This window comes from Puntigrus tetrazona, chromosome 9 (genome assembly GCF_018831695.1).
Source record: "Puntigrus tetrazona isolate hp1 chromosome 9, ASM1883169v1, whole genome shotgun sequence".
In the NCBI taxonomy this organism is placed as follows: domain Eukaryota; kingdom Metazoa; phylum Chordata; class Actinopteri; order Cypriniformes; family Cyprinidae; genus Puntigrus; species Puntigrus tetrazona.
This window is the reverse complement of record NC_056707.1, coordinates 15,533,046-15,560,966: the sequence shown is the minus strand read 5'-3', so window position 1 is coordinate 15,560,966 and position 27,921 is coordinate 15,533,046. Positions and strand designations below refer to the sequence as shown.

Here is a 27,921-nt window from a genome sequence, read left to right as displayed (position 1 = left end):
CTGTGACTATTGTGAGTGTGCTTACGAAACCTGGAAAAGCCCTTCTCCTGTGCCTGAAAGTCTATAGTGGGTCAATCACATGTGGTTAAGTCTGCAGCTGGTGCCGTGTTCAGTGAGACATGCCCACCGCTACCCCCTCCAAAGCTACCGCAACCTGTCTGTCTCTCTTTCAAATGTCGCAATGCTTGATTCTTTACACTTAGTGTGGCAAAATTAATATAATATATGATTATAAATTAAAATTCTTTTAGCATTCAAATCGTATTTTGAAGAACAATAACACTGAAACCTACTGACTTCCATTGCATGTACAAAGATATAAAACTAGCAAAATATGAACTCAAACAGTTTTGAATACCCATAAAAATTTGTAAATAGTCCTTAAGTAATTTCATGGAAAAAGAGGGGGAGAGATGTATGTTCTGTATGTTCCATTAATGCACTTAATAGATTTTCTGGATGTGATTTATTTAGATTGATTTAGCTTTTCTATTATGTGGAGATAAAAGAGACTTGTTCTATTACTTTTCCATAATTTTTCACAGACAATAAAAAAATCCAATAATAGATTTACTAAAACAAAAACAAAGCCAGTATATCAAAGACACTCTAAGGTTGTCTCTTTTGACTTGGTCCAGCGACCAGCCATATCACTCTAGCAAAGCCCTAATACCATATATATTTAAATGTGTATGTGTGTGTATATATATATATATATATATATATATATATATATATATATATATATATATATACCTATATATATATGTAGATACTTATGTGTTTCTATGGGCTGCGACGCGTAAGACGTCCGCCATATTGTAGTGGTCTTGACTTGACGTCTTTCATCATATAATCACTGAATATTTGAAAGATGCCACAATCCTGCACACAACGGCTCTGTGTGAACCTACAGTATGGTGAATGACGTCAAGTTCACCGTTCCAACATGGCGACCACACCTACGTGCCTGGAGCGGTCCAACGGGGCATCTATATATGTCTATGCCTAGCACCACTCAGAACATCCAATCTATTACTTAGCAACATGCAAAACAACACAGAGCACTCAGCAACAGATATCAACACCTTGGGAACCACTCAGAACACCTTAACAACTGAAAAGCAACATGCAAAAAAAAAAGTCTGAACACGTTTAAAACCCACATCTAGTAAGATCCTTGCATCTTATGGTGGTGATTTTTACATGGGCATGCACCACTTACATTTTCTTCAAAAATGTATTCAAATCTTCGTTACATCTTCTAAATATTGCATGCGTACATTTAGGGATGTTTATGCAACCATAGCTCATGCCCATCTCTTTGATTGTTCTTTGTGGGGTTTTTTTTTTCTGTAAGTAAATGCTTGGGAGCTCTTTGCTGTCTTTAAGCGTCTCAGGATGCTGTCTCAGCAGTATCACTGTGTAGGTGGAGGCAGATATCATAAAGCACCACTGTGATTAGCATTCTTTGTATCTCTCTTTCCCTTTAAACTCGTCCTCTCCTTTCTTCTTTTGTTCTTCTCTCTCACCCTCTCATTGGTTTTCTCTCTCCACCTTTGATGTGCCAGCTTCTTCAGTTATACCCTGGCCTAAAACAGGCAAATCCAGGGCAGCAGGCCAACAGTAAACAGCAGCATTGTACCTACATCAATATGACAAGGCAGTTATTTGTTTACCAGCCTGGAGTTAAGCAAAGCAAGGCTGGTTAAGTGTATCACAGGAGACCCTTATAGCCAAATTAGGCTACGGCATTTTATGCTGTAAGAAATCCTGTTTTTCCTTCCTGTCTCTTGAAATTGGTGTCACTCGCATCTATTTATGTGATTACCCCCAAGCAGTGTTTGCTAAAGCACAATCCAGTCTCTCCAGAGTTAGACAACCAACGGTAGTATGTTTTGTTGTTTTTACACTATTGTTTTACAATTTGTGCAGAGTACATTTACAATTTTAAAGGGTATTTCCCCCAAAATTTATGTTCTTTTCATTTACTCTCCCTCACATTGTTCCAAACCTTTCAGATTTTTTTTCTTTGTGAGACACAATTTCATCTGATGTCTGAATATTCAGACTTTGTACATTGTGATTTATTTGAAGACACAACTATTGATGTGAAACCTGGATCAATGCTTCAGAAGACTTGAAACGAGATAGTTTAGTGTGAATGCTTGTAACTGATTTTTAATGCTCCTCCACCGCATATCTGCTGTGTTTAGATGGGTTCCAACAGTGCAAACTGCTGGTGTGTGTCTTTTTGAATTACCACCGTCTAGTATGCACACATCTGATATTCCATTAGCGATACAGTACCTCAGAGCAAACACATCTTGAAAAACAGTGTAGCTCTATGCGTATGAACTCTGATGTAGAGGACAACATTCTTTGGTTTGTTATTTTCTTTAGATTTTCACTCAGATGTAAAAAACTAAACAAAACGATGTCTACTCAACACAGACGTTGACACCTTTTACTTTGTTGTTATTTTACTGTACGGTATTCAAAAATCCAATTAAATTCTGTTCAAAAACAGACCTGTGACAATTTGTGCACAGAAAATGTGTAATCATTAAACCATCCCCTTCTGTTTAGCAATCAGATTACAGTGCTGCTCAAACTTTTTACGTGATGACTCATGTTCATGTAAGCTCCCTGTTGATATCACGTTTCATTATTTTTGTATCAATTACTCTACTGCTTTACAGTTATGTCATCATATTAATGTAACAATATGCTTTATATTATTATTATTATTATTAATGGAATTTGACACCACCTAGTCAAGATACATCTTTATCAGGCCTGGCTAAAGAGGGCGCTTTAGAGTCTATTTTATATTAAAGTCTCTGAACAGCACTTTCTTAGTTCTGTGGAGCATAAAGCAAGATATTTTGTCAATACTGTGGACTCCAATGTTGCTTGATTCACAGTGTTCTTCAAAATATCTTTTGTGTTCTGTAGAAGGAAGAAATGCATACAGGGTTGGATTGACATGAGGGTGAATACATGATGACATTTTTGGGTTGACTGTAACTTTACATTTTTTCTTTACATGTATTGGTAGAATGCATAAACTTACACAAGTATTTGTAGTGTCTGTAGAATGTAGTTTATAAGAAGTGTTTTGTTAATTATTAAATGTTTTCTGTCTTTCTCCACAGATCCCCAGCTCAAGGGTATAGTGACCAGGTTATATTGCAGGCAGGGATACTACTTGCAGATGAACCCAGATGGATCTCTTGATGGGACTAAGGATGACAGTAGTAATTCTTGTGAGTTCCCACTAATTTCATCGTCATTGCACACAATAAATAATCAAAACATGAACGTGTTTCAAAAGGAATGGATTGATAATTCTGGTGCACAAAATGCTACAGCTACACTTAAAAAGTGTGCTCAAATGCATATCATTACTTTTACTACACACTTTTAAAATCACTGTTACTGTTTCATTTTCTGTAGTTATCACTGTTGCTGATATGGCAGTAGTCTGTTCCTTGGGGAGATGTGTGTGTGCATGTGAGGTGATAACTCAGGAGGCAGTGGTGTATTATTAGCCTCTACTGGGCCTGCTTTTCAAATGCTTCAGGCCAGCTGCTTAATTTGATTTTAATATGTAGCTGTACTGACAGAGTGACACTCAGAGGGCTCTCTGTCAGTCACATACTGTGAGAGAAGATGACACTTGACATTTGTGACACTAAAAAGCACACCTTCGCAAATGCAGAAAACAACTGTAGAGTTGGTATTTTTTAGGTACACTAATTTTTTTCGAATGGAATTAAAGTTTTCCTTAAGTAATCTAACAACGGCAGTAAGAGTTTTCTTTCCTAAAGAAATCTTACATTTTAGGTAATTAATATTAGCTGTTTATAGAAACCCAAATATGTGACCCTGGACCACAAAACCAGCCATAAGTGTCAATTGTGAGATTTATACATCACCTAAAAGATGAATAAATAAGCTCTCCATTGATGTATGGATAGCACAACATTTAGCCAAGATACTACAGTTTCAATATCTGGAATCTAAATGTGCAACAATATTAAAATACTGAGAAAATCACCTTTAAAATTGTCTAAATGAAGTTCTTAGCAATGCATATTAATAATAAAAAATTGTGTTTTACATTAATTACGGTAGAGAATTTATAAAATGTATTTATGAAACATAATCTTTACTTAATATCCTAATGATTTTTGACATAGAAGAAAAAAGGAATAATTTTGAACCATACAATGTAATTTTGGTTATATCTACAAATATACCCCAGTGACTTCTAGAGACTATTTTTTGTGGTCCAGGGTCACATATAACAAAAAAAATACTCTAAATGTACTACAATAAGTCAGAAAAATTTGGATACTTAAGTCCACTTGCTTTGAAAATATAGTTAAAATCTGTTATTTATGTTAATTATATGTAATTATTTTATCGCAAAACCAAATGTAGATAATCCAAAAGGAATCTGGACATTTTTTAACAATTAGGCTACAATTAACTTGAATAAATTGGATAACAAATTGTCAAAGCAAACGTTAAGTGGAAACAATAATTTGAGACATTGATCATGATCATTTGATTTTGTGTGAAAAATGCTTCTTAAAAAACAAACAAATAAAAAAACCCAAAAACATTTGCTTAGATTTTGTAGGATCAGATATTTCTATAAATTCTGTAAGTTGCAAACCCAAATATGGATAGAGGGATGGAGATACAGAGAAGCAGAAGAAAAAAAAATTAAAGGGCATGAAATGGCATTCGATATCATGCTCTCTTTGAAAGACAAGGATGCAAAGTCCATTTTGTGGCCTTGTAAGAATCTGTTCCAGTGTGCCCGTGGAGCACTTCCAGAAACTCACTTTGATGTAACCATCCCACTCATATTTTGCCACACCAGAGTCTTCCAGACCAGGGCTTTTCTGAAATCATTTTCATTCAAGCACCCCGGGATCTCTGCCAATTACCAGTGAGTTGAAGTGAGTTCATTACACTGTAGGTTTAAATCACCCCTTTGGATGCACTTAGTGTCACCAGCTAGGCTGTTACTCCCCTCCAGTACAAACAATGGCCGTTACCTAACAAGACCGAAGAGCTGCACCAACAACAAAAGATCCATTAAATCTGCCACGCACTACTACTGCCTCCAATCGCTAGCCTTCTATGCTCCAGCTTGTAGCGCCAGGCTTCTGTTGCTGCCCACTGGGCATAAAAACAATTATTCTACATAATATGAGGCCTCCATTCAATTTCTGTGTATCAGTTTTTACGCTCCACACTACTATCACTGTTTATGCACTCTGTGGAGTGCGGCCCATGTTCAGTTTATGAGTTGAGATTTGAAGCCAATTGTTTATCATTCTAATTCCATTTTAGTTATGTTTGCCATTATTATTGGGGTTAGAGGTTTGTTCTACATCCTAATGACTTTTAGAACTGCGTAGAAACGTACAAAAACACCTTGGCAACCACACACTCACTCACAGTTTTGTTCTAATTTTCTAATTTAACAGTAATTCCTCAACTCTTATTTTAGATATAATTTGTTGAATTTTAAATTAATTAATAACCTCTGCATTGTCTTCACAGCGTTGTTCAACCTCATCCCTGTGGGCCTTCGGGTCGTTGCTATTCAGTCTGTGAAGACGGGGTTGTACATCGCCATGAATGGAGAAGGCCATCTGTACACATCGGTGAGTAAACAGTTGTATACTTTAGATAACAATTCTAACAATTACAACAATTATCCGTTCCAGAACCTACCGAATAACTTTATACAAAAGCATCATCCTTCTAAGGCAGTGTCCTATAGCTATAATAACTGACTGATTTCGTACGAGAGATTCCAATACGGTTTTACATTAACATGGCACTGTGCTACAGATGCTATTATTTAATAGCCATAAAAAACATGCCACACAAATATTGGGTGAGGTGAAAAAGTGATGTATTACAAAGAAGCTCGCATAGTCTTGAAACAGGTTTTGACTGGATTTTAAATCTACCATAGTTTAACTTAGAAACATCATGATTATGTGATATTGGATGCATGCAAAATCTGCAATCTGCCCACTCGTGCTTGCAATATCAGTCAGTAGTTCAAACTCAGATGTCGGCACGGCCATCTCATTTACAATGACACATCAGCTCAAGCTCAAAGCTGATACCCTCTTCTCTACTGCTTTATATCCCTTGTGCTCAAACTCAAAGACAAATTCTCACTGCAGGTGAAAGATGAGTCATTGTGACCAACACAAAATTTTGGGCAGAACGTCTTGTGATCTATTATTTGATTCTGTAAAAACTAATATTGCACTAATACACAGAAGTCGTATCCAGGGCCCATTTTATGATATCAGTTTTAACAAGATTTCATTATCTCAAAAAACGTTTTTTCAGCTTGTTGATAATTATACAGACCCAGCCTCATCTCCCGAGCCACTGCACAAAGGAACTAAATATATCCAACACAATAAATCAGTGCAAATAGATTTAATTAAGTTCATATATTTTTTAGTTTATACATCTGTTATGCTACCTTTACACAGTGTTAGTTTTAAAAAATGCATATAGCTCAGACAGAATCATAATTTCTATGAATTTTCAACAGATTTACTGATGAACACTAGCTCATTATCAAGCTGTCTGGTTGTTTTTTTCTCTTCCACTATTGCAGTTCTAACTCAGAGGAAATGAGTTAGTAACATTACATGACCAAAACACATATTAGATGGCAATCGGAAGTTATTACAAACACTCAATGGTGATTTGAGGTGAGCTTTGAATAAATGCAGAATATAACAATTATTTATTGTTTTATGTAGCATAATGCTGCAGTGTACATAAATGGTCATGTAAAATGCCGTCATGTAGTAGTAGCCTGTCGATGAAGATCTTTTCTGAGAAGCAGTGGAAATACCAGTATGAACTAGGATAATTTTCAGTTTAAAAACAGAAGCGAACCAGTTATGTAGCTTTCAGGGGTGTTGGGTTGCTTTCACATTACCTCCTCACATGTGAGCAACATTACTGAGTGTAACCGGCGTATGTAACTAGCTATGTTCTAGGGGAAGTCAAACAACCCAAATGCAGAACAAAACATCGCTGTATTAAAGAACTTGCGCCGCACTGTCAGTTTAGTGGGGCTAGCAACCACGTCTTCCTTTTGCTGTTAAGTCGGTTGCGCTGCTTGGTCCATTAAGCAGTGCCTATGACAGGTCAGTGCGGTGCAAACTCTTTAATATCACACCATTTCATCCTGCATTTGTTTTTTTTTGTCTTCCCATAGTATGCGTTTGACTTAACTAGCATTCCTGCGAGAGCTATAGAGAGCGGACTGCTACTAGACTACTACAGACTGCCCCGCCACTTCTAGTCTAACACACCTGCTAGTGCTGCAGGCTTATTGGCTCACGCTTATTGGTTGATGTGATTAAAATTTGGTACCGAACAATAATACTCGATCGGTCGGTACTTAAAAAGTATTGAACTCGATACCCAGCCCAAGTCATATCTGTCCAGACAGATATACGGGTAGCTGAGAAAAGTTAAGCAGAAATGTCTTGCATGCCAGAAATCATTATGGAGCTATAATACATAATACAGAATGTTTCTGTTATGGTTTTAGTTTTTAAATTCAAACCATAATTATGTACACCCACATGTGCATTAGTGGTGTTATAAAGACCTGTTGCTGAAACATTTCGTGCTACATTAAAGTCTTCATGTTTACCATCAAACATTACATTTAGCCTACAGTGCAATGTATTCACCTTGACCAGATGGTCATTAATTACAGTCATCCATGGCAATCAGTGAGATGTTACCTTTCCTGTCTGGTGCTGGTCATTATTCACAGAGCACTGCACAGTAAAAAAAATCCATCTTTTACATAAGCACTGCTGATATCTCTAATAATAATGCATATTTTTACTATAGCACTTCTTACATGTTGTTTTCTTAATTGAAAATTATTTTGTGATAAAAGCATGATTTTTTAAATGTAAATTTAATAATATAAATGTAATAGGCAACACAAAAGGATAACTTTTAATAATTAACACATACAAAGAAAGGGAGATTAGAGTATTTTGACAGCTTTGAACATTTAAACATACTTGAATAAATTCAGCTGATTTAGAAGAAATGTCAAACGTTCTCTGAACTGTGTGTGTGTGTGTGTGTGTGTGTTTTTCAGATTTTTAGCCAGTTGGTTCAAAACGGTAACAAATGCAACTGCTGTCTCTTAATTAGATATTTTTAATTCATTCTTTTTTTTTCTTTCTTGAAAAGTTTGTTTGCGTTATCATTACCACTTCTTTTTTTATTGTTGTTATACATTTTTTTTGTATGTCATACATTTGAAGAGTGCCACTGTATATACCTCATACATGTTTCCAATTATACAGGTATTTCTAGTGCTGGACGTGAGTTTTAAAATAATGGTTATATGGTCTAGACATGTTGATATGCAGAAGCTGTTCTTCCCTGGTAACAAGCTAAAACTTCCAATATTCAGCCATAGCTGACCCAGCAGATTTCACTGGGGAGTCTTATACAATGACAATCTTTCTCGGTCCTAATGGGCTTACTAATCAACTGTATGGATGCGCCCACACACTCTCTCAGCTTTCTATCACTGCTTCTTTTCTGCTCTCTCTGTTCCTGTGTGAATGACTCAGGTAATGGCAGAGAAAGCTCCCCTCCTTTTTCTCTGTCTGCTCTCTGAGGTTTGTACATTCATTTGTCATTATTCCTCTTTTCTATGAGAATGTGCAGTTATTACCTGACCCTCCATCCATTAGAGGCCATTTTTCATTAGTGAATAAAATAAGCGCACTTATCCTGTAGATGCCCTCAGATTTTTTATTATAAATGACATTTAATTCCAGCACTATAGCAAACATGAGTTTAACCATTTTAACCATTTTGAAGAGCTTCATAGAGTTTATAGTTTTTGTTAAATTAAATTAATAAAAATAATAAATGGAATTAATAGTATTTGCAGCATTTTGGGAGAGACCGCCAGGCAGGAAAATAGACAGGAATGAGATTTATTATTATTCTGAGACCACTAAGATAGTTTTTGCTGTGGCTGAAATGAGTTTTGTGTCCATTTCTGTCATTCCAGCATTTTATTGTATCACAGATTAATGACATTTTATACTGTACGATCAATCGTTACTCATTTTCCTTCATCAGTCAAACACAAATGAAGGCACGCTGACGGCCCACTTTGATTAGTTGATCTCTATTCTCTCTTAGAGTCAGGCTGAGAGAATACGATAGTTCTATTGAATAGAGGAGAATTCCATTAAGAAGCTCTAGCACTGCATCCTGGTCTTTTGTCTGTCAGGCCTATTTTTTGTACGGTGCAGGAGTACAAGTGACCTGATAGTATCGAAACATCCTGGAGTCTCCGCACAATGGACTCATGCCTGGGAGAAAAGAAAGACTTCAATAATCTTCCATTTTTCAATCCCTCTCTTTTGTTCAAAGGGCTCAAACTCTGCTTTCCACTCTGCCGTTGATGTTCATAGGCTGATACATCGTTTGGAATAATAATAAAGTTCCTTTTCTGGGTGGCTGCAGGTGTGATAGTTGTGCAGTTATATAAATACAAAACTGCATTTACTATGAAAAGCAAACATACTTGTCTGCGTGAATGAATGAGAAATTGGCATGTAACTATTAAAACAATGGACAAAGAACAATAATTGGGGGGGGAAAAAAAGAACAAGAATGGCATATTTTTTCATTTAGTTACTGTATGAAGTTATATGGCCAAGTGATTTGGCTTTCTGTGACTCTCTGGCTCTCTTCAAAGCAGTTTGTTCTCTTCTATGGATTGAAGAGGTCTATAGCTTTATCGCCCTGCCACACTTGTTAGAGCTACCTTTCATGAGTGTTAGATTGACTCTTCACATCAGTAGACTGGCCCCTGTAGGCTTACATGCCTTGTGTGCTTGTGTAGTTTGAACTATTGCTACCAGAGATTGCTTACAAAGCTCAGTTCACTATAGAACCAATTTGATTTGTTAAGTATTTGATTTATTTTCTGAACACTTACTGTATGATGCAGCCACAGTGCAATGCAGTAATGAATAAATCTTATTATGGATCTTTTTGACATATTTCTAAGTGATAGAGCTTTTAGGCCTATGAATTAACGTACAGTAATCACATCTGTCATCTCCCAACGTAATCACAATATTTCCGCTCACTTGATGTTTTCTACAATAGTTGTAATCTCATTCAGTGTTAGTTTTATACATAGTATTTTCCTGCTATGAGTTTGCTGGCTGCCAGGATTTCTTGTAGGGTAAACATATATGTTGGTTAAAGATAAGAACTTGTCTTCTTACTGCATATTTCTGAACAGTAATCTCATATCTAACAAGAGGTTTCACATAACCTGTCCAGTCAGAGATAAACACTGTCCAATCCCTGTCCTCCTGCTGACAATTGTGAGATTATCAGTACTGTTAAAACTAATAAAATATGGTCACAATTTTTAGACATATTTATTCCTGTAGTAAGGGGCATTTTTTTCGATGGGCCAAAGACCAAAAAACAACCTGAGGATATAAGCTGTAACAGACAAGATATGAGTGAGTTCATCCCATGGCATTTCTCAGTGACGGCAGATGGCTCAGTCTGATTATATTCTCAAGTGTTTATTATTCTCACCCTCGTCTAAATCTTCCTACACATTTTTTTGTTTGTTTGTTTTGTTTGAACAAGCAACCAAAATCACAGAGCATAATATTTTATGATGAAATGCCTTATTAAATGGAATATGCAAAAATGCTTTAGCTTTTATTATTTGTATCAAATTTGCATCACGAATGGTAATCTTGATGAGAACCAGTTAGGTTTTTGTTAAATAAGCTTCACCGACCTGTGCTACCTGAATACAGATGCAGCAAAGGGAAGAACCAGGGACTGGTGAGAAACCATCTTCATGCATTAATGAACAATAAGGTCAAAGCTACAAGCTGGCTTGGAAAATAGAATCAGGGGACAAGTCATCTATAAATAGGCCTTTTTTCTTTCTGTTAAGATAAATAATACCATAATTACTATTATGTCTTTTTCTATTATTGTCATTTGGTCTATTTATAGTTATAACTACCCCTATGTCCATTGTGCAGACAATTAAATTTTGAATAGATTGTCACTAAGCATAAGCACTTTTGCTACACATAGCCCAAGGGTCAACGACAAGATGTCTGTGATTCTTTTTTACTGCCATTTGTATAGAGAGCAGGCTAGCTTACCTATGAACTAATGCAGTTATTTAAAGGCGGATGGAGGTTTGGGAGGAAGGTGTCTTGTGAAAGCCCAGTTGCGTTAATGGAGCCCAGTTGAGTTAATGGAGCTCCACCAGTGAGATGGTGCTTGGTGCACTGATAAAGTTTCCCTCTGCTAGTTTGTGCAGCAGAGAGGGGTCTTATTTGGAAATACATAGGCAAAACAAGGTCAGGTGACTAATGGAGGCGAAAGCAATTTCACTGTCAGACAACATCTAAATGGAATCCTTTACTTGCTCCCGACAGTGGCATTACTGCAGTGCCAGTTTTGTCTCTTTTAGGCTGGCCATATCTTCAGGCAAGTTTGGCCACGTTTTCAATTTACATGAATTTTTGTCATCTGTTTTCAGCCATGTAATGACTTTATGAGCTTTGGAACACAAGCTGTGAACACAAAAGGGCTTTATGAACTGAAGCATACGGCTGTTTGATTGTGCAATATTTATAGCTCTCTGTTTGTAAGGTGCTTTGGATCTTTTTGAGTTTTGCATTGTTGGCGGGAAAATATGTCATAAATGTACCTACAAGATTGACCCTTTGGGGTCCCCGAGATTTATTATTGTTTTTAAAAAAGACTTTTATGATTGCCTAGGGTGCATTTATTTGATGAAAAATACAGTATTTATTCCTGCAGTGGCAAAGTAAAATTTTAAGCAGCCTTAAGCTTTACTCTTCCGTTTTACACAATCCTTCAAAAAATCAAGATTTGGTGCGCTAGAATAATTTCTGATTATTATCAATTTTGAAAAAAGTTGTAGTGCTTAAAAAGGAATATTTCCCCTAAAAAATTTTAATTCAGTCATCCTAAAGTTTTTTTCAAAACCATATGAATTAATTTGTTCTGCTGAAAAGTGAAGATACTTTGAAGAATGAGAGACCAGTTGCTGGTCGCCATTGACTTTCATAATATCTTTCTCCACAACTGTGGGTACCCACAGTCTTTTTAAATTTCTTCTTTTGTGGAGACTGTGATAAGTATTTAGTTTAAAAGAACAGCATTATTTAAATTAATTTAATGTTTCTGAATAAAAGTCTAAATTTTATTTTGAGAATGATGTTCAGTAAAGGTTTTTTAGTTGCTGTAGGGGAGTATTGTTTTCTCTTTATGCTGCTAGAAAAGCATTTAGATAGAGTTTTACGAAACAGACCAAATCAACGTTAGAGCACAATTCCATAAAAGCACAGACGGGAGGGGGAAATTCTATGGGTGATTTAACAATGTGCACTTTAAAGAAAACAGACAAATATTGATAATTTATATCATGTCCAGCACAATCTACCAAGAACACCGAAAATTACTTTAAACTTGCTTTAAGACATGCTTTTAACATGAAGGCCTTTAAAATGACCATATATGTTAAATATTCAATATATATGCAAACATTCACGGTCAATTGCAAAAATAACTGTCCACTCCTTTTCAGTGATAATGCGCATCTTTAGTAAATCTTGACAGTACTATTTTAACAGCAAAAGTCTGTTGGTAAATCTGGCCTTTAGAATGGAGATGTCATTCACAAATTGGTGAAAGGGCTTCATCTATAAATTGTTATTTGATCGGAACAACTGGTCTTGTATTTATTGACATGGCAGTAATGTACGTTTGGTCGTTCACATATTCATAAAGATTTTGAGCTGTCCGCTCAATTGAATCTTTTCGTGGAAGGGACGTACAATCATAACGGAGGCTGGTAACTCTACATTGATCCTCAAATGAAAGGGTGGGGGTTGTGTCAGGTAAAATCGCTTTGCAAAATCTGCCTATGTCTTCATAATAAAGAATGCTGCAAGAAAGAGACGGCCTACTTTTGTAGTCTTGCGTTATGTGTATCTGACAGATAATCTGAGCGCAACAGAGTGGAAAGAACGCAGTATCGATTAGAGAGCAGGAGACAGTCTGAGAGGTGAAGAATCTTCTTGATGGCACAGGAGGAAAAGCTTTGGGCATGTCAGTGGATTTTCATATTGTTGTGAGCAGTCAGGCTTCACTTAAGACATTGTCTACAGAGGCCCTAGTGGCTTAGGCATTCGTGGAAAACATTTTCTGTTTTTCTGACCGAGGTTGTTTGACTAGACATAGATATTTAGTCAGGTTAGATGATGAATAGAAAGACTGTATTGCATAGAGCTGTCATTGTGGGAAGGAACACTGCTAAGTGAAATATATAGTATAAACAGAATAAGTGCTATCTATTTTATCAATACTGTTAAAATGATGAGGTACATCTGCAACTAAACAACCTCCCTTAACAACAAAGTAAGGTATTTATAATATTACTGAATATAGTGTTTAACATGTACTGTATATATCTGTTTAAATCGCCAGCAAAGGTTTATGATCTTTGTAATGAGACTATGATAAAGACAGAATGGATGACTGTGTAAAACATTTTGTAGTTGTCAAGCTGAGGACAAGACTTGGCTGTGAGCTAGTAGTGTGATGACAGATTTAGAGGAAACCATTGCTGAATGCCCACATTGTTAACACCAATAAAAGGACACTCCCTATTAGGGCTGGGTATTGTTAAAAATGTTTAATATCAATACAGAATTTTAATAAGATTACATTATCTATAAATCTTATCCAAAAAAATTAAAAAACTATAGTTTTATTTTTCAGCTTGTTTTACAGACTCACCTCCTGAGCCACTGCACAAAGGAGCAACATGAAACCAACATAATAAATCAGTGCAAATTGTTTTAATAAAGCTCAAATAGTCTTTAGTTTACACATCTGTTAAGGTACATTTACACCAGTGCATGTTCATTTTATAACACTTAGCTCATACACAATCATCATTTACATTCTTTTCCCACTGATCTACTGTTGAGAATTAGCAGTCTAAAGCCTGTCTGCCTGTCTTCCACAATCATTGTTCTGACTCAGAGGAGGTAATAGAATATTTAATTTCAGTAACATCACATGGCCAAAACAAACACTGAATGAAAATTGGAAGTTATTACAAACTCTCGATGGTGGTAAAAATGAGTTTTGAGTAAAATTGAAATATAAATCTTATGTAGTATGATCCTACAGTGTGCATGAATGGTCATGTAACTTGTTTTTCGGTCATGTAGTATGAATGGACATCTGAATATATGATCCATGGAACTCCACGATCCAGACTGCATTTAGGTGTGTGTTCAACTTAACGTTTACCAACTGTGCAGACAGACCTGTATATTACAGTACCTTCAGAGCCACGTTCACACAGTAGTTGGCAATCCTGTATTTGAGTCCTTAACATGGTTACGTTCGCACACAGTTTGGTTATTTACTTATTCTGTAAAATTTTCAGGACTCAAACGCAACTGCAATCGCATTCTCGGTACACACATGGAACATGACTGGACAACTAGTTGTCTGTTACGTCATAGACTGCGAGACAGAGCCACTCTGTCGGTAACTTACAGTCGGCAACTTACAGAAATGAGATGCATGTCATTTGCAAGTTTCAGATCCAGTCAGTTTTCCACTGGTGCGGCTCCTGTTAGTTTTGTATTCTGCTCTGCTCTCCACTCAAATGCAAATCCAAAAGTTTTATGGATGTCGCCACCTTTGAATATTACTTTGGTCACTGTCGTTATGGTTAATGCTAAGGAATACTGGCTTTACACACGTTGCACGTTCATACAGGCATTTATTGATACTCTGTGTTATTGAGGCAATTCGGTCAGTACCTAAAAAGTATCTCAATACCCAGCCCTACTCCCTATGGCTCAATGGATGAATCAGTTTATTTTTTCCTTTTTTTCTGAGCTAGTAGAATCAGATTTATTTTCCCAAGTAATTCAAACGAGATTTTTGCCTATTCAAAATTAATATCAATAATACAGTATGAGCCCTGCACTGCTGATTTACTCTGATAGAAGCAGTGTAAATACACTAAAATGCAGCTTTCAGTGGCTTAGTAATTGTATTTGACATCATGATTTAATTTTTAATTAAATAATTTGTGCATTATAAATGGATAGTGTACTGATGCTTAATAGTCTTGGTGATTTCCAAGCATTTTAAATTCCTCATGGTCATGCAGGTGCCACTTTTAGAATGGTCATGTTCGTAAAGAAGAGATGCCATGCCCATGTGTGTAATTATGGTAGTACTGTTTCTCAATTAGTTTCAACAAAGTTTACTGCTTTTCAAAAATTCAAGCCTGTAACATAAATGGATTTCCCAATCTAAAGTAATACTTTTTCTGAGGAGTTACATGTTTATGTTTATATTTTCTCTGAGAATATCACGTTTGTAATATCACGAGAATATCACAACAGCATAGAATGCACGGTGGACGTTGGTAATGCATAATATGACCTAAAGCATGCAAGTCTTTTCTACTGCTGCACACTTAATGCTACTTTTCCTTGATGTATGTTTATTATATTGTAGCATAAGAAAGATCTTGATTTTACTGGGTCCTCCATGAATCTTCTTTACACATGATAAATTGAGTTTGCGGGACACAAGAGCCAGTACCCAAAGGATAAGCTTCCTATAGTGGCCATTGTTTCTGCTTATACTTTCCATATATTATTCAATAATGCAAGCCAAGGCCATAAAACATGAAAAGACTTATGACCCTTGAATAAATAGTTCCTTTCATTTGTCTTTCTAATGATGGTGTATGTCAAAGCATAGTGCAGCCTGTTGCTTTCTAAAGATGAAATGTGCAAACGAGCCCATGGAAGGATAAAAGAGGAGCTCCAATGGTAAAACTGACCAGGACATTAAGTGAAAAGATGTAATTAGTTGTGTCTTAGCAGAACAGCCTGATAACACTGATTTGCGTATAGTCTTAGCAACTGTCAGAGTGGACTTGGAGGACCTGTAATTAGCTTAGCATCTTATTTATTTTCAGAGAAGATTTGATGGTGATCGTGGGTGGTGTGTACTGTGAATTGAATCCCAGCCTTGTCCTCCCTCAGTTTTGCAGGCTTGCTTTGGATGAATGTTTCATAAAGCATCACAAACTCTTGCCTTTGCTTTTTGCTGTGGTAGATAGCAATGTTAGAGCCATCAAGCTGGCAACTCTACAGACAAACACATTCAGCGATTAACAGAGTTTGAAACTGTAGCTTGCCAAGCTCCAAGCTACTCAAATAGCATCAGCCTCAGGCTATGCTTTTCAAAAGTAGCTAGCAACAGTACAATCTGCTAACAAAACTTCATTGAAACTTTGTAGGGGAAAGCATTTTGTTAATTGTTCAATTATAAGTTTATATGTTGTATATTTTGGATATAGTGCAAACGTTTGAGGTTCTGTAAGATATTTTGACATAAGTCTGTTATGCTCACCATGGTAGTAAAAGTACAAAAAATGCAGTAAAACCAGTAGGCAAATATTATGATATAGTATTAAAATTTGACATATCTTGTTTTTATTTTAATACCGTAAAAAGCTGAATTTAGTCCAGTCTCCAGTGTCAGATATTCTGTAACATTACAAATGGCCAAATTTGATGAATTAGATATTTTTTATGTTTTTCTAAAAAGTATGAGTGCGTTGCTATGGTACTAATATACAGGCACACTCTAAAGTTTCTATAGTATTCAGTCTTAGGTTTCACCTTCAGTGTGAGACTATAGGATGTTCCCAGTAGTTTTATTGTATGTTTTATTGATTGCTTAAAATAACAATAATAAGTATGAGCAATATTGATGTGTGTTTAACTAACTTCTAACTAAATGGTGTTACAAAAAAGGGACTTTACTAAACACTATTCAAGAATGGCTCAAATGTATTGGTAAATCGTTTAACCAATTGAACCAATTCACTGAAATGAATCTGATTTCCCAGCAGTACTTGAAAAAGGGAGGACATTCTAGTGAAGCGTGTTTGATTTTCCATCAGCTTGCTTGGTTGTAAGGCTGTAAAACAATCTCACTTCAGACCTTGAATAACCACCTCTCTACAGATGTCCCCGTCAATGTTCCTTCATCCTTTTATCTCCCTGTTGCTTTTTTCCTCTGTTCACACTTGTCTGCAGAACAAAGTCCAACATATTTTTATTGCACAGTGTTTTTGGGCAGCTTGTGAAAGTATAATGAGCACCATTGCAAGCTCAATAAGCTGTTTCCATGCCAGCCCCTCGGGCCACAAGAGTACAGACAGCTTCCCACAGATCTGTTCTATAAGTCTGTCGTCGCACCGGGCCATCTCAGATATGAAGCTGTGCTCAGAAAATGTAAAGAACACAGCACTCCTTCACCCCTTGCAGCAAACAGTACACTCACACAGACCCTAGAGCTCTAGAGTGTCTTCTGTTTCCTCTCAAAATGAAAGAAACATTTTATACAGAAATCAATAGGCAAAGCTTGTACCATTTCACATCATTCAGATTCATTTTACCTCACAAACCATGCTAAAAAGCCAAGGCAGTAAATGTGCCAATATTGTCCTCTGTTGCTAGATGTCACAACTACACGTTGTCATTATTTGTTCTTGTTGTGAATTCATGGTAGTAATTTTAGTTATTGTAGGAAGAAGCTAAACCAAGGGGTTTAAGAGCCATAAAGCAAAAGAACTTCCCACTCCAAGTGTTTCTGAGATGCAATGACACCATTTATCAAAGAAACTGGTTTCTTCTCTCATCTCTTCCAACACTGTTGTGATGTTCCAGCTATCAAGTTGTCGATAACCATAGAAAAATAATTTGAATTCCTCTCTCAGTGGTTTTTAATACAAACAAAATCACATTTACAAGGGAAAGCATTTAATTTCTAAAGTTTCCTGCGCATTTAAAGGATTTTTTTCTAAGCAGTCAGCCCATTGCAGGTTTCGTCCATGTCTTGCAACGTGCACATCTTTGGTTATAGCGTTGCACATATAAGGTTAGCAAGTAATTTTACCAAAAGCAGATTGTACACTACATTGCCAAAAGTATTCGCTCACGCATTCAAATAATCAGAATCAGGTGTTCCAATCACTTCCGTGGCCACAGGTGTATAAAATCAAGCACCTAGGCATGCAGACTGTTTTTACAAACATTTGTGAAAGAATGGGTTGCTTTCAGGAGCTCAGTGAATTCCAGCGTGGAACTGTGATAGGATGCCACCTGTGCAACAAATCCAGTTGTGAAATTTCCTCGCTCCTAAATATTCCACAGTCAACTTCTCAGCAGAATTATAAAAATGTGGAAGCGTTTGGGAATGACAGCAACTTAGCCACAAAGTGTTAGGCCACATAAACTGACGGAGCGGGGTTAGCGGATGCTGAGGTGCATAGTACGAAGAGTTCACCAACTTCATTCAGTCGTTACAGACCTCCAAACTTTATGTGGCCTTTAGATTAGCTCAAGAACAGTGTGCAGAGAGCTTCATGGAATGGGTTTCCATGGCCGAGCAGCTGCATCCAAGCCATACATTACTAAGTACAATGCAAAGCGTCGGATGCAGTGGTGTAAAGCACTCCTCCACTGGATAGTGGAGCAGTGGAGATGCTTTCTGTGGATCGGCCCATCACGCTTCTCCATCTGATGGACGAGTCTAGGTTTGGTAGTTACCAGGAGGACGGTACTTATCTGACTGAATTGAGCAAAGTACAAAGTTTGGTGGAGGGGGGATTATGGTGTGGGATTGTTCTTCAGAAGCTGGGCTTGGCCCCTTAGTTCCAGTGAAAGGAACTCTGAATGCTTTAGCATACCAAGACATTTTGGACAATTCCATGATCCCAACCTTGTTGGAACAGTTTGGAGCTGGCCCCTTTCTCTTCACATTTCTCTTCAACATTGGAATGAATTAGAGCGGAGACTGAGAGTCAGGCCTTCTTGTCCAACATCAGTGTGTGACCTCACAAATGCGCTTCTGGAAGAATGGTCAAAAATTCCCATAAACACACTACTAAACCATGTGGACAGCCTTCCCAGAAGAGTTGAAGCTGTTATAGCTGCAAAGGGTGGAAATTGAAACTGAAATTCAGAACCTCTAACCGATGTGATCTTCCCATTTGGTTTTTTTTTTTTTTTTACATTTTATTAATTTTTCCTCTTAAAAACATGCTGCCACTTTAATAATTGAGTAAATGTACAGAACATATTTTACTGAATTAAGAGGGCAAATAAAAAAATCTAATAATAATTTAATAATCATAATCAAGGTAGTGTTCAATTAATGCCAATTAATGTCAATTAATTTCATACTAAAACTTGTAGAAGAACTTTGACTTGGGTAGGTCACAAATAACTACACACACACACACACACACACAAAAATAACAACAAAAAATACAAGTGTAAACAACAGCTGCTGTTGTAGCAGGGTGAGGTGCACAGAGGGTGAAATGGCAGGGCACCGAGGTAGTGATTTAAAAAGACAAGGTCACGTTTTCATTGGAGCACCCATATAATAGCAGATGACAGCTTAATCTCACTACATTTAAAGAGGTTATTATTGGCTAATGTAAAACATCCACTCCATTCCATCAGAAGCACTAATACATGATTGCAGATCTCAGACAAATGTTTCGTCTAGCATTTTATAAGCATGTGCACATCTGTCGCAATGACTGTTTTGTTGATGCAATAGCATTAAATGCACTGCATCCTTGCATTTACACTTTATTCAGTTATGCAGAATGGTGTACAAATCCTACAATATTTGCTAGATTAGTTGCGGAAACAAAGTTGCTTCTTAAAATCAAACCCTGCTGGCCTTTTTAATCTGAGTTCTGGTCTATATATGTCACAGCTATAACCGTGGATTGGAGTGTCTGAACGTGTTTCTAAGCTCTCAGCACAAGCCGTGGCATTTCTGTATGCACCCGCTACGAGATGAAAAGCTAGATATGGCGTCTCCAGTTGTTTCTCAGAAGATATCTCTGAGGCCCAGATGGTTTCGTTCGGTAACGCTCTGCACAGCACAGACGCTCAACCCACACGCTACCTTTAACAGCGTGCCTCATCCCTGCTGCCAGACGGGGAGATATTTTCAACCGTTCGGGATCCCTCCACAGTCTTGTTTTATAAACATACACGAACACCCACTCCCCTTCCCACATACACGTCTGCTCTGACAGCTCTGGCAGCCTCACTCTTCTGGGCTTTAGATGGTTTGTGTGTGTGCGATGGGGGGTGGCAGCTCTCAGTTCTCTATAAACACAGATAGACCCCCAACATAATCACTTCTCTCTTCTACCACACAGTACATTTGGACTGCTCTGCCTGGCTTATATCTGCTCAGAATTGGCTCCACAGGATCTAGAAGACTGTTGAACAGATGAGTGTAGGGATGAAAGACTGCAGGCTTGCTTGGAGAGAGCAAAGAGCCAACCATAGGCCTCCCTTTTAAAGTACTCCTCCATCGACTTGTTTTCGTTGGATCTATTTGTATTATGGGTGCTAGTAATGAAAAATCCCTGGCCTTTGCGATACATTGCATGCCAAAACATTGTGTGGACAGCATTAGTGTCATTTTGTTGTAGTGTTACTTGGCAGAATGCACAGAGAGTTGCTTCTCATTTTAATGGGCGTCCTATTAAAACCATCACGCCGTAATAAACTCTGCAAACAAGCGCACACGCTAAAGCGTGTCAGTAAACAAAGTTCAAATGCTCTGCTGATCTCAATTACAGCACGTCCATAAAGGACCTTTTTATAATGTGTAATGATGCTGCTGTTGTGTGCAGCGAGCCCCTCCTTTAGCAGACGTCTCCTATTTCATTTAATGGGTTACATCATTAATCTAAGTACCTGAAACATCTGGGGAAGCAGCTTGTCACTAGGAGCACAAGGGAAATTTAAGTCTGTCAGTGGTTGAGATGTGGCCCGCCCTCATAGATAGGAATGAAAAATCTGGAAAGATCTGGACGGGATAGCAATTCACTGCTCTGATTGGACACTTTATTTATTTATTTATTTATTTATTTATTTAAAATATAATACTGGTTAAATCTAATAATCAGACACTAGTAGTAAATGTTTCACCTTGATTTGACTCCAAAATCATTTTTTAAGGTAAAACCCATTGCTGCTAATCTCATAGCTTTCTGTGAGGGCACTATGTCTGATTAATTTAAACAGTTGCATTGGATTTCATTAATGTAGGGATAGTTTAGGATTAAATTATGTTCCAGTGATGATACAGAGGCAAGGAATAAAGCCCTATTTAAGGTTAATGCGTGCTTATAATTACTTTGATTCATGTGAACATAATCTGTCTTTCAGCAATAGACAAAGAACGTCATTGTATGTTGTATATAGGCTGCAGTGTATCTCTTTTAATGTAAAGCCCCAACAAACACCCCAGACATCTATCAATTTTATGCTGAAGACATACTTATTGTATGCATGTATTCACTGTGCACACTGCACTGCACACCTTTTTTGAGCCAAGAATGAGCCATTTTGCATGCCATTTTGCATCATCATTATAACTGAAGGGGTTACATAGAATTAAAAAAATTAAGATATATATTTTTTGTATATTATTAATATAGTTTTTATATATTTGCTCGATTGTGTAGTTTAAAGCAATAGAGGATCTTTTATATATCTAGAGGAATTGAGATATTAAAGAAATATTATTTTTCCTTCCTAAGGGATAGCTTGTTTATTAAAGGCATAGCTCATCCAAAAACAGTTTTTGTCCATTAACATTAATTTTGTCCATAATGTTCATAAACTAAACAACAATGTATGCCATTGACTTTAGTTTCTACTATAAAAACAGTATAACCAAAGAATATCTGTCATGTTTGTACTGTACCATGACTTCAACACATTTACATTTTACATTTACAAGTTTTCCTCGGGGCTTCAGCGATGTCATCCCAATGGGGCTTCTTAAACTGCCAGAGAACGGTATTCCCATGCTTGTGGAGATGGATGGTTTAAATATGCCCTGTGGTGCAGTTCATATTCCTCTGTGTAGAGGGTTTGACAGATCTCTGTGAGCAACGCTCTGGACCAGTGAAAGGCAAAGTCTGCCTCCCCGGGTGCGTGTAAGAGCCCAATTTGAAACAACAAAGAAAAACGATATCTCCTGTTGGAGTCTCCGACTGGAGATCAGCCATATCACTCAGACTCCATCTGTGTTATCTGGGACAACAAAAGGTTTCAACAGATATGTAATATTGTGGAATAAAGCTTAATCTTTTTTAATCAAGATGTGCTATTTGTCTCCGCATTAGGAATGAGTGGAAAAAGTGTTCTCTTCTTTCCTGAGCATTAGAATGGGAAATCTTCATATCGTTCCTGCATTTTTGACTATGTGAAACGAAACGCAGTTTTCACAGAGTCCAGTCCAGCAAATGTCATCCTAGATCTTCATCCTTGATAATGCATATATCTCCAACCAGACTGCACGTACCGAATTTGCCAAACAGGCATATCGAGGGATTAGAGGAAACAGCAAATACTTCATTGAATATTCTGGCGGTTCAATACAGATATTAGATGGAAGAGAGGAAATAATAATTTACACTTTTTCTCACACACACACGCACAAATGCACACATTCTCCCACACTGACACAAGCTGTGAATGTGAGGTGGAAGGTGACTCACTATGCTCGCTGGCAGACAGGAATCCCTGCTGGAGGAAAATCCTGTCTGCGAGGGAGACACATGTATGCATACATAAGTTCAGACCAACCCTGCTATATTTTTAGCTTTAGCCCACAACCCAACAACATTTTTCAGAAGATGTTTAAAAATGTGAAATGGACTTTTGCCTGTTGGCTGTCTTTGACGTCACAGCTCAAGTAACTGCAGCAGTCACTAGTACAAGCCAAAACGACAGCCGTTAAGATGCTGACAGACAGATATCTGCGGGTATTACCGACCTTCTTGAGTCACATTCGGAAAGTAAGTGATATTCAGCCAGTCATATTGGAAGTTTAAAAAGTTAAACAAGAGCAAAAATTCTGAGAAAATATGACTGTGCAATACTTGCTGCCACAATGTTTTTAAATGTTTTCAATATGTAATGTTATGCTATTATGAATGATTTGGTTATGCAGTTGTTAAGGTTTTCTAAGTGGTTTTAAGCATCTTTCAAGGTAATTAATGCAAATTTTTTTGGCATCTGTTCTCTTAAGAAAGATATAGCACACTTCTTGACATCAAGCTGCACAATTTGTGTTCTCCATATCCACAGAATAAGTGATGCAGGACAAGTTGGCCACTGAATAATACTTGGGGATTCCTCAAGCTGAAAATTTTGCCGTTGTTTACCACACAGATATTTGATGCATTTTTCAAATCAATCCCATGATGCAGCTGATGGCCTAAAGGCAAAATCCATGTTTCTCTCTTAAGGCATTGGACTGTGTGTCATCTACATCTCTGTCAGGCTGACAGCTAGGGAATTGTGCGCTGTGTGACTGCCACAGCCCCAAGTCCTGCCTTCCTGCAGTCTGTCAGCTTGTTAGAGAGACCTCACATCTCCTGGCTAGTCAATAATGACTGCTGGATTACTCCTTTAAGACCAGACTGGCCTCAATTTAAAGATCAACAGCTCTTTGGTGGCTAGCACTGGCTCACAGGAAGTTTATCCATTGTGATCTCCCTCAAGGTTGAGCAATGTGTGGAGTTCTTGCACCGACTTGTTGCTGGGTCATTCACAGAATACTGTGCCATTTGTGCTAAAAATAAATAGGACCTTTTTTTTTTATTTGTGTCATTTAAAAAGGTTACTGTTGAACTTACGGAAATGATATTTTCTCACTTTAGAATGTAACAACCATAGACATTGAGGTACCACCATAGGGCACTAGATTTCTCCCAGTAATATGTTTAGTTGTAAGAATGTTTTTTTACATTTATTTATTTTTATGATTATTACATTTTTTGTACAATTACACTACCGTTTAAGGTTAATATTTAATTTTAATTTTTTTTTACTTTTTGTCTCAGACTCACCCTTAAGGCTGAAAACAGAATGTTGATGAAAACAGAAAATCAGATTTAAAACAACTGTCTTCTATTTTAACATATTTCAAAATGTGATGTGATGGCAATGCTGAATTTTACAGCAGCCATTGCTCCAGTCCTCAGTGTCGCATAATCTTTGAGAAATACAGTAATATGCTGATCTGGTGCTCAAGAAACATTTAGTATTATCGGTTGTGCTGTGTAGAACAAAAAAAAGTATTTAAAAAAAAAACTGCATTTATTTAAAACAGTTTACAAAAAAATATTTTACAGTCACTTCTAATTTTTGAATGCCCAATAGCAAGCCAATATAAGTAAACAAAATTAAATACTTATATAGACTATAATAAAAACTTGCATCTGTTATCAGTTGAAGGAAATTTTGCGCAAAAAAGTATTTTTGAAAATGGAGACATGCTGCGCTGATTGGCAGATATTCTAATGAAAACATACATTTAAAAATAAAATAGTTTTATTATTCTGTTCTGTTTCAGTTCAGTAGATCAAATAATGTGACCAAGATTAATATCCTGTTAAATATATCAGTAGTAAGTCATAGGGACGCACATAGTACTCAAATGGCACTGTTTTTTAGAGAATGACCCTGCTACAGTAAGCTCGTCCTTCTCAGCCCTCAGTACCAGATTGTGCCAGTGTGAACTGGACCATAACCAGCCATTCAATCCTAGTGTGTCTCCCTGTCCTGAGAGCTTTATGCATGATGCATCACTCAGACAAGATCAGCATAAATGCTGCAGACACCGAGATATCCTCAACAGGGAAATAATTTGTTTTACCAATATTATAGTCGATTTTGGATTCACAATCCTCTCATCTGTATTGCATAGAAATGAGGCTTGATTCAAGATTTAGAACTTACAGTATTAACAGAATTTGCTGAGGGGCTTCACGTGATTTCTTTCTCTCCCCAGTTTCTGAGTAAACACCAGAGAGCTGATGCAGGGACACTTAAAGTGCACTCAGAATCTAGGGACATTGCCTTTCATAGAGCTGGTGTTAAAAATCTACCACACAGCCGAAAGGTCATTCTCTTCAGGGAGGCTGAACGGAGAGTTTTAAGTGCTTGCGGTTAGACTGCTCTTCAAAAGGCAATGGGCTCTTAGCTATTCATCATCGAAAAAAATCACTCCATAATCAACAAAAAGATGAACGACAGAGAGGAAGGATTAATAGTAGCACTTAAAAAAATACGTGTTTGAATTGGTAATCTAGGGCAGGTTCGGCACTGTAAGTCATTGGATGACTGACAACAAGTATCATTGTAGCATTTCGTATGCTTCCCCAGGCTTGATATCATGCCAAAGAGCTGGCAAAAGTAGAATGCTATGCAAATATGAATATTATTGAGACATAAATTAATGGTGTGAATTCACACGTCTGCCACCAAAGAGAGTGAACCGTAACACACAAGGCGCTCTGCTTGAAGCTCCACCCTTATCTCAAATTTGAACAGGAGCAAGCAAGTTCATCCGATATGCCTCCTTTTGTTTGCACTGCATTTTAGACAGATTACATGAGCACAAAACCGTCAAAAAAGCCTCTACCCTATCATTCCTTGTGTTGAGTGAAAAGACACCCATGTCACATGTTGCCAAGAGGCTCATCAGAGCCTGCCGATACAATACATATTTATGGACCATCCATATTTAACAGCATCCTTTCTGTTGTTTGGTTGGTTGAGGAAATTCAGTGAAGCTCATATTATGTGGCTCTCTTTTGATGTTTCAACATGAGCAGAGATGTGAGGGAAGCTCAGTCTTTTCAAGATTAATAGACTTGATTCAAACGTTAACATTAAACAATTTCCAATTTTTCTCTGTTCACTGGGCATGGTTTGGCAGGGCAGCACGAGGCAGGCCAGCCCGACATGTTTTTGCACGTCTCGCTCTCTTTCTCGGGCTCTGTCTCCCCCTGTCTATTTTTTTGTATTCCTTAACCTTTCTTTTCTCTCACTTCTGTCTTTTCACTCTTTGCTCTCTCTCTGCCCCCCATCCCCCGTGTGTCTCCATCCGCTCTCGGAGAGGGATGGGTTGATTATCTGTGTCTGAAGTAAACTGCCCTTTCTGGCACTGGCCAAGGTCAATTACGGCCACACATTCAAAGCAGAATGAAAGTAAGGGGTGAATCGCAGGTGCAGAAGATCGACTTTTTCTTCCAAGCTGCCTTTTCTACCCCTTTTCATCGAATTTTCTACAGCTTAACTTTTTCGGTTATTTCATCGGTTTTTAGATGCATATTTGGAGAATTTTTGAAGCATTCGTTTACATTCGTAGGAGATTGGTTTTTCCACGATAGACTGGTGAAATGCCAGAGGAGCTATATTTAAATTTTTACTTACAGTCCTCTAATTATTTCATAATAATTAACTTCTCAACATGCTCCTACTGAGATCATCAACCCTTCCCATGTTGCATTGTTTCACACAGTGACTCTTGAAACACGAACAAAAGACCTAGTGTATATGCATATTTGAATACTAAAAATACTGATGTCTCTCTTCGACAAAATAAAAAGGAAAGAGGGGAAAAAAACTTAATTGCTAGGCAGGAGCCTTTCAAGCGTTACCATGGCTACACGATAGAAAGGTATGTGCTGTTTTAATAGCAGGCTGTGAAAAGGAAGAGCTGTCAAGAAAAGAGCATCAGGCAGAAGGCGGTTAAAAGCATGGATTGCCTCTTCCTCATAGTGTTTGCTGCCAGAGATCAAAGTTGGACAGTGTGACACATATCACCTGTCTAATTTGTTTGCTAGGATGCAAAATTAAATAAAGCTTTCATTGTATTGACCGCCGGCTCTCTTTGTGCCGACCCATGGGAGAGGTTTGCAGTCAGCAATCAAGTTTAGCAGGTCGAGGAGGCTTAGCCTGCTGAAAAATGTATTCTAAATAAACGTAAAACAGTTGCTTTAATTCAGATTGTATTTGGTATATGTAGGTGTTTTTTTTTATTATTTTGGATATTTATTTTTTTTACATTTATTTATTTGTATTCATTTATATTGTATTTTATATAGTTTCTAGTTTCTTCTATAATATCTGCTCTTCTGTTATGTAAATTGATCAATCAGGATGGATATGCTAATTATGGAATGTTGTTTCCAGCACAAAAATGCAGCTGAAATATGCCTCCTTCCATATAAATAACCGATCATTATCAGCAGTAACCTTTCAAACCAATTAGCTGTCAGTATCATTTTAGTGCATCTAAATTCTGCTGGTGATTAACACAACAGGTGGAGTGAGGAAAAAAACAAGAATTTAACAAGACTTCAGATTTATCTTGGAACTGGAGTCTGCTTTTCCGAAGGATGTCAGAATAACCAAATGACTGTGAATATCTGTGACTGTGTATTTAATTATTAGAACATTTTTAATAGAAAGAAAATCTTTATAAAACTAATTATATCGTTCTCATTAGTGGTTTGTTGTGTTTCTTCCTGAAAGAGAACAATTTAGTAGTATTTGCGATGTCTCTATCTCTATTTATATATTTACTTAATTTAGTCAGTCTGTTTAGTGTTGTTTTGTCAAACTCAAGATTTCTGAGTATCATCAAAGAAGGCCAGGCTTTGTTTTAAGGAATTAAGGTATTTGTATATTCTCTACATCACAGTAATCAATTCCAAAAGGAAAGCTGCAAAAAGTTGCTAAGATGAAAGAAAGTGTGAAACTCATCTTCAGAATCATTAGTACAAACCAACATTTTTTTTTTTTGTTTGAGTCA

General features: G+C 37.1%; 1 protein-coding gene across 4 annotated transcripts in view; it reads left to right on the top strand.

Moving 5' to 3' along the window:
• The window catches only part of fgf14 (fibroblast growth factor 14), a 101,434-nt gene that overhangs the window by 65,825 nt on the left and 7,688 nt on the right, over positions 1-27,921 (top strand). For all 4 annotated transcript variants that reach the window (XM_043249191.1, XM_043249189.1, XM_043249192.1 and 1 more), the window contains 2 exons: positions 3,159-3,269; positions 5,587-5,690. In XM_043249191.1, the coding sequence (XP_043105126.1) occupies positions 3,159-3,269; positions 5,587-5,690 (215 nt within the window). The remainder of the gene's footprint in view (positions 1-3,158; positions 3,270-5,586; positions 5,691-27,921) is intronic.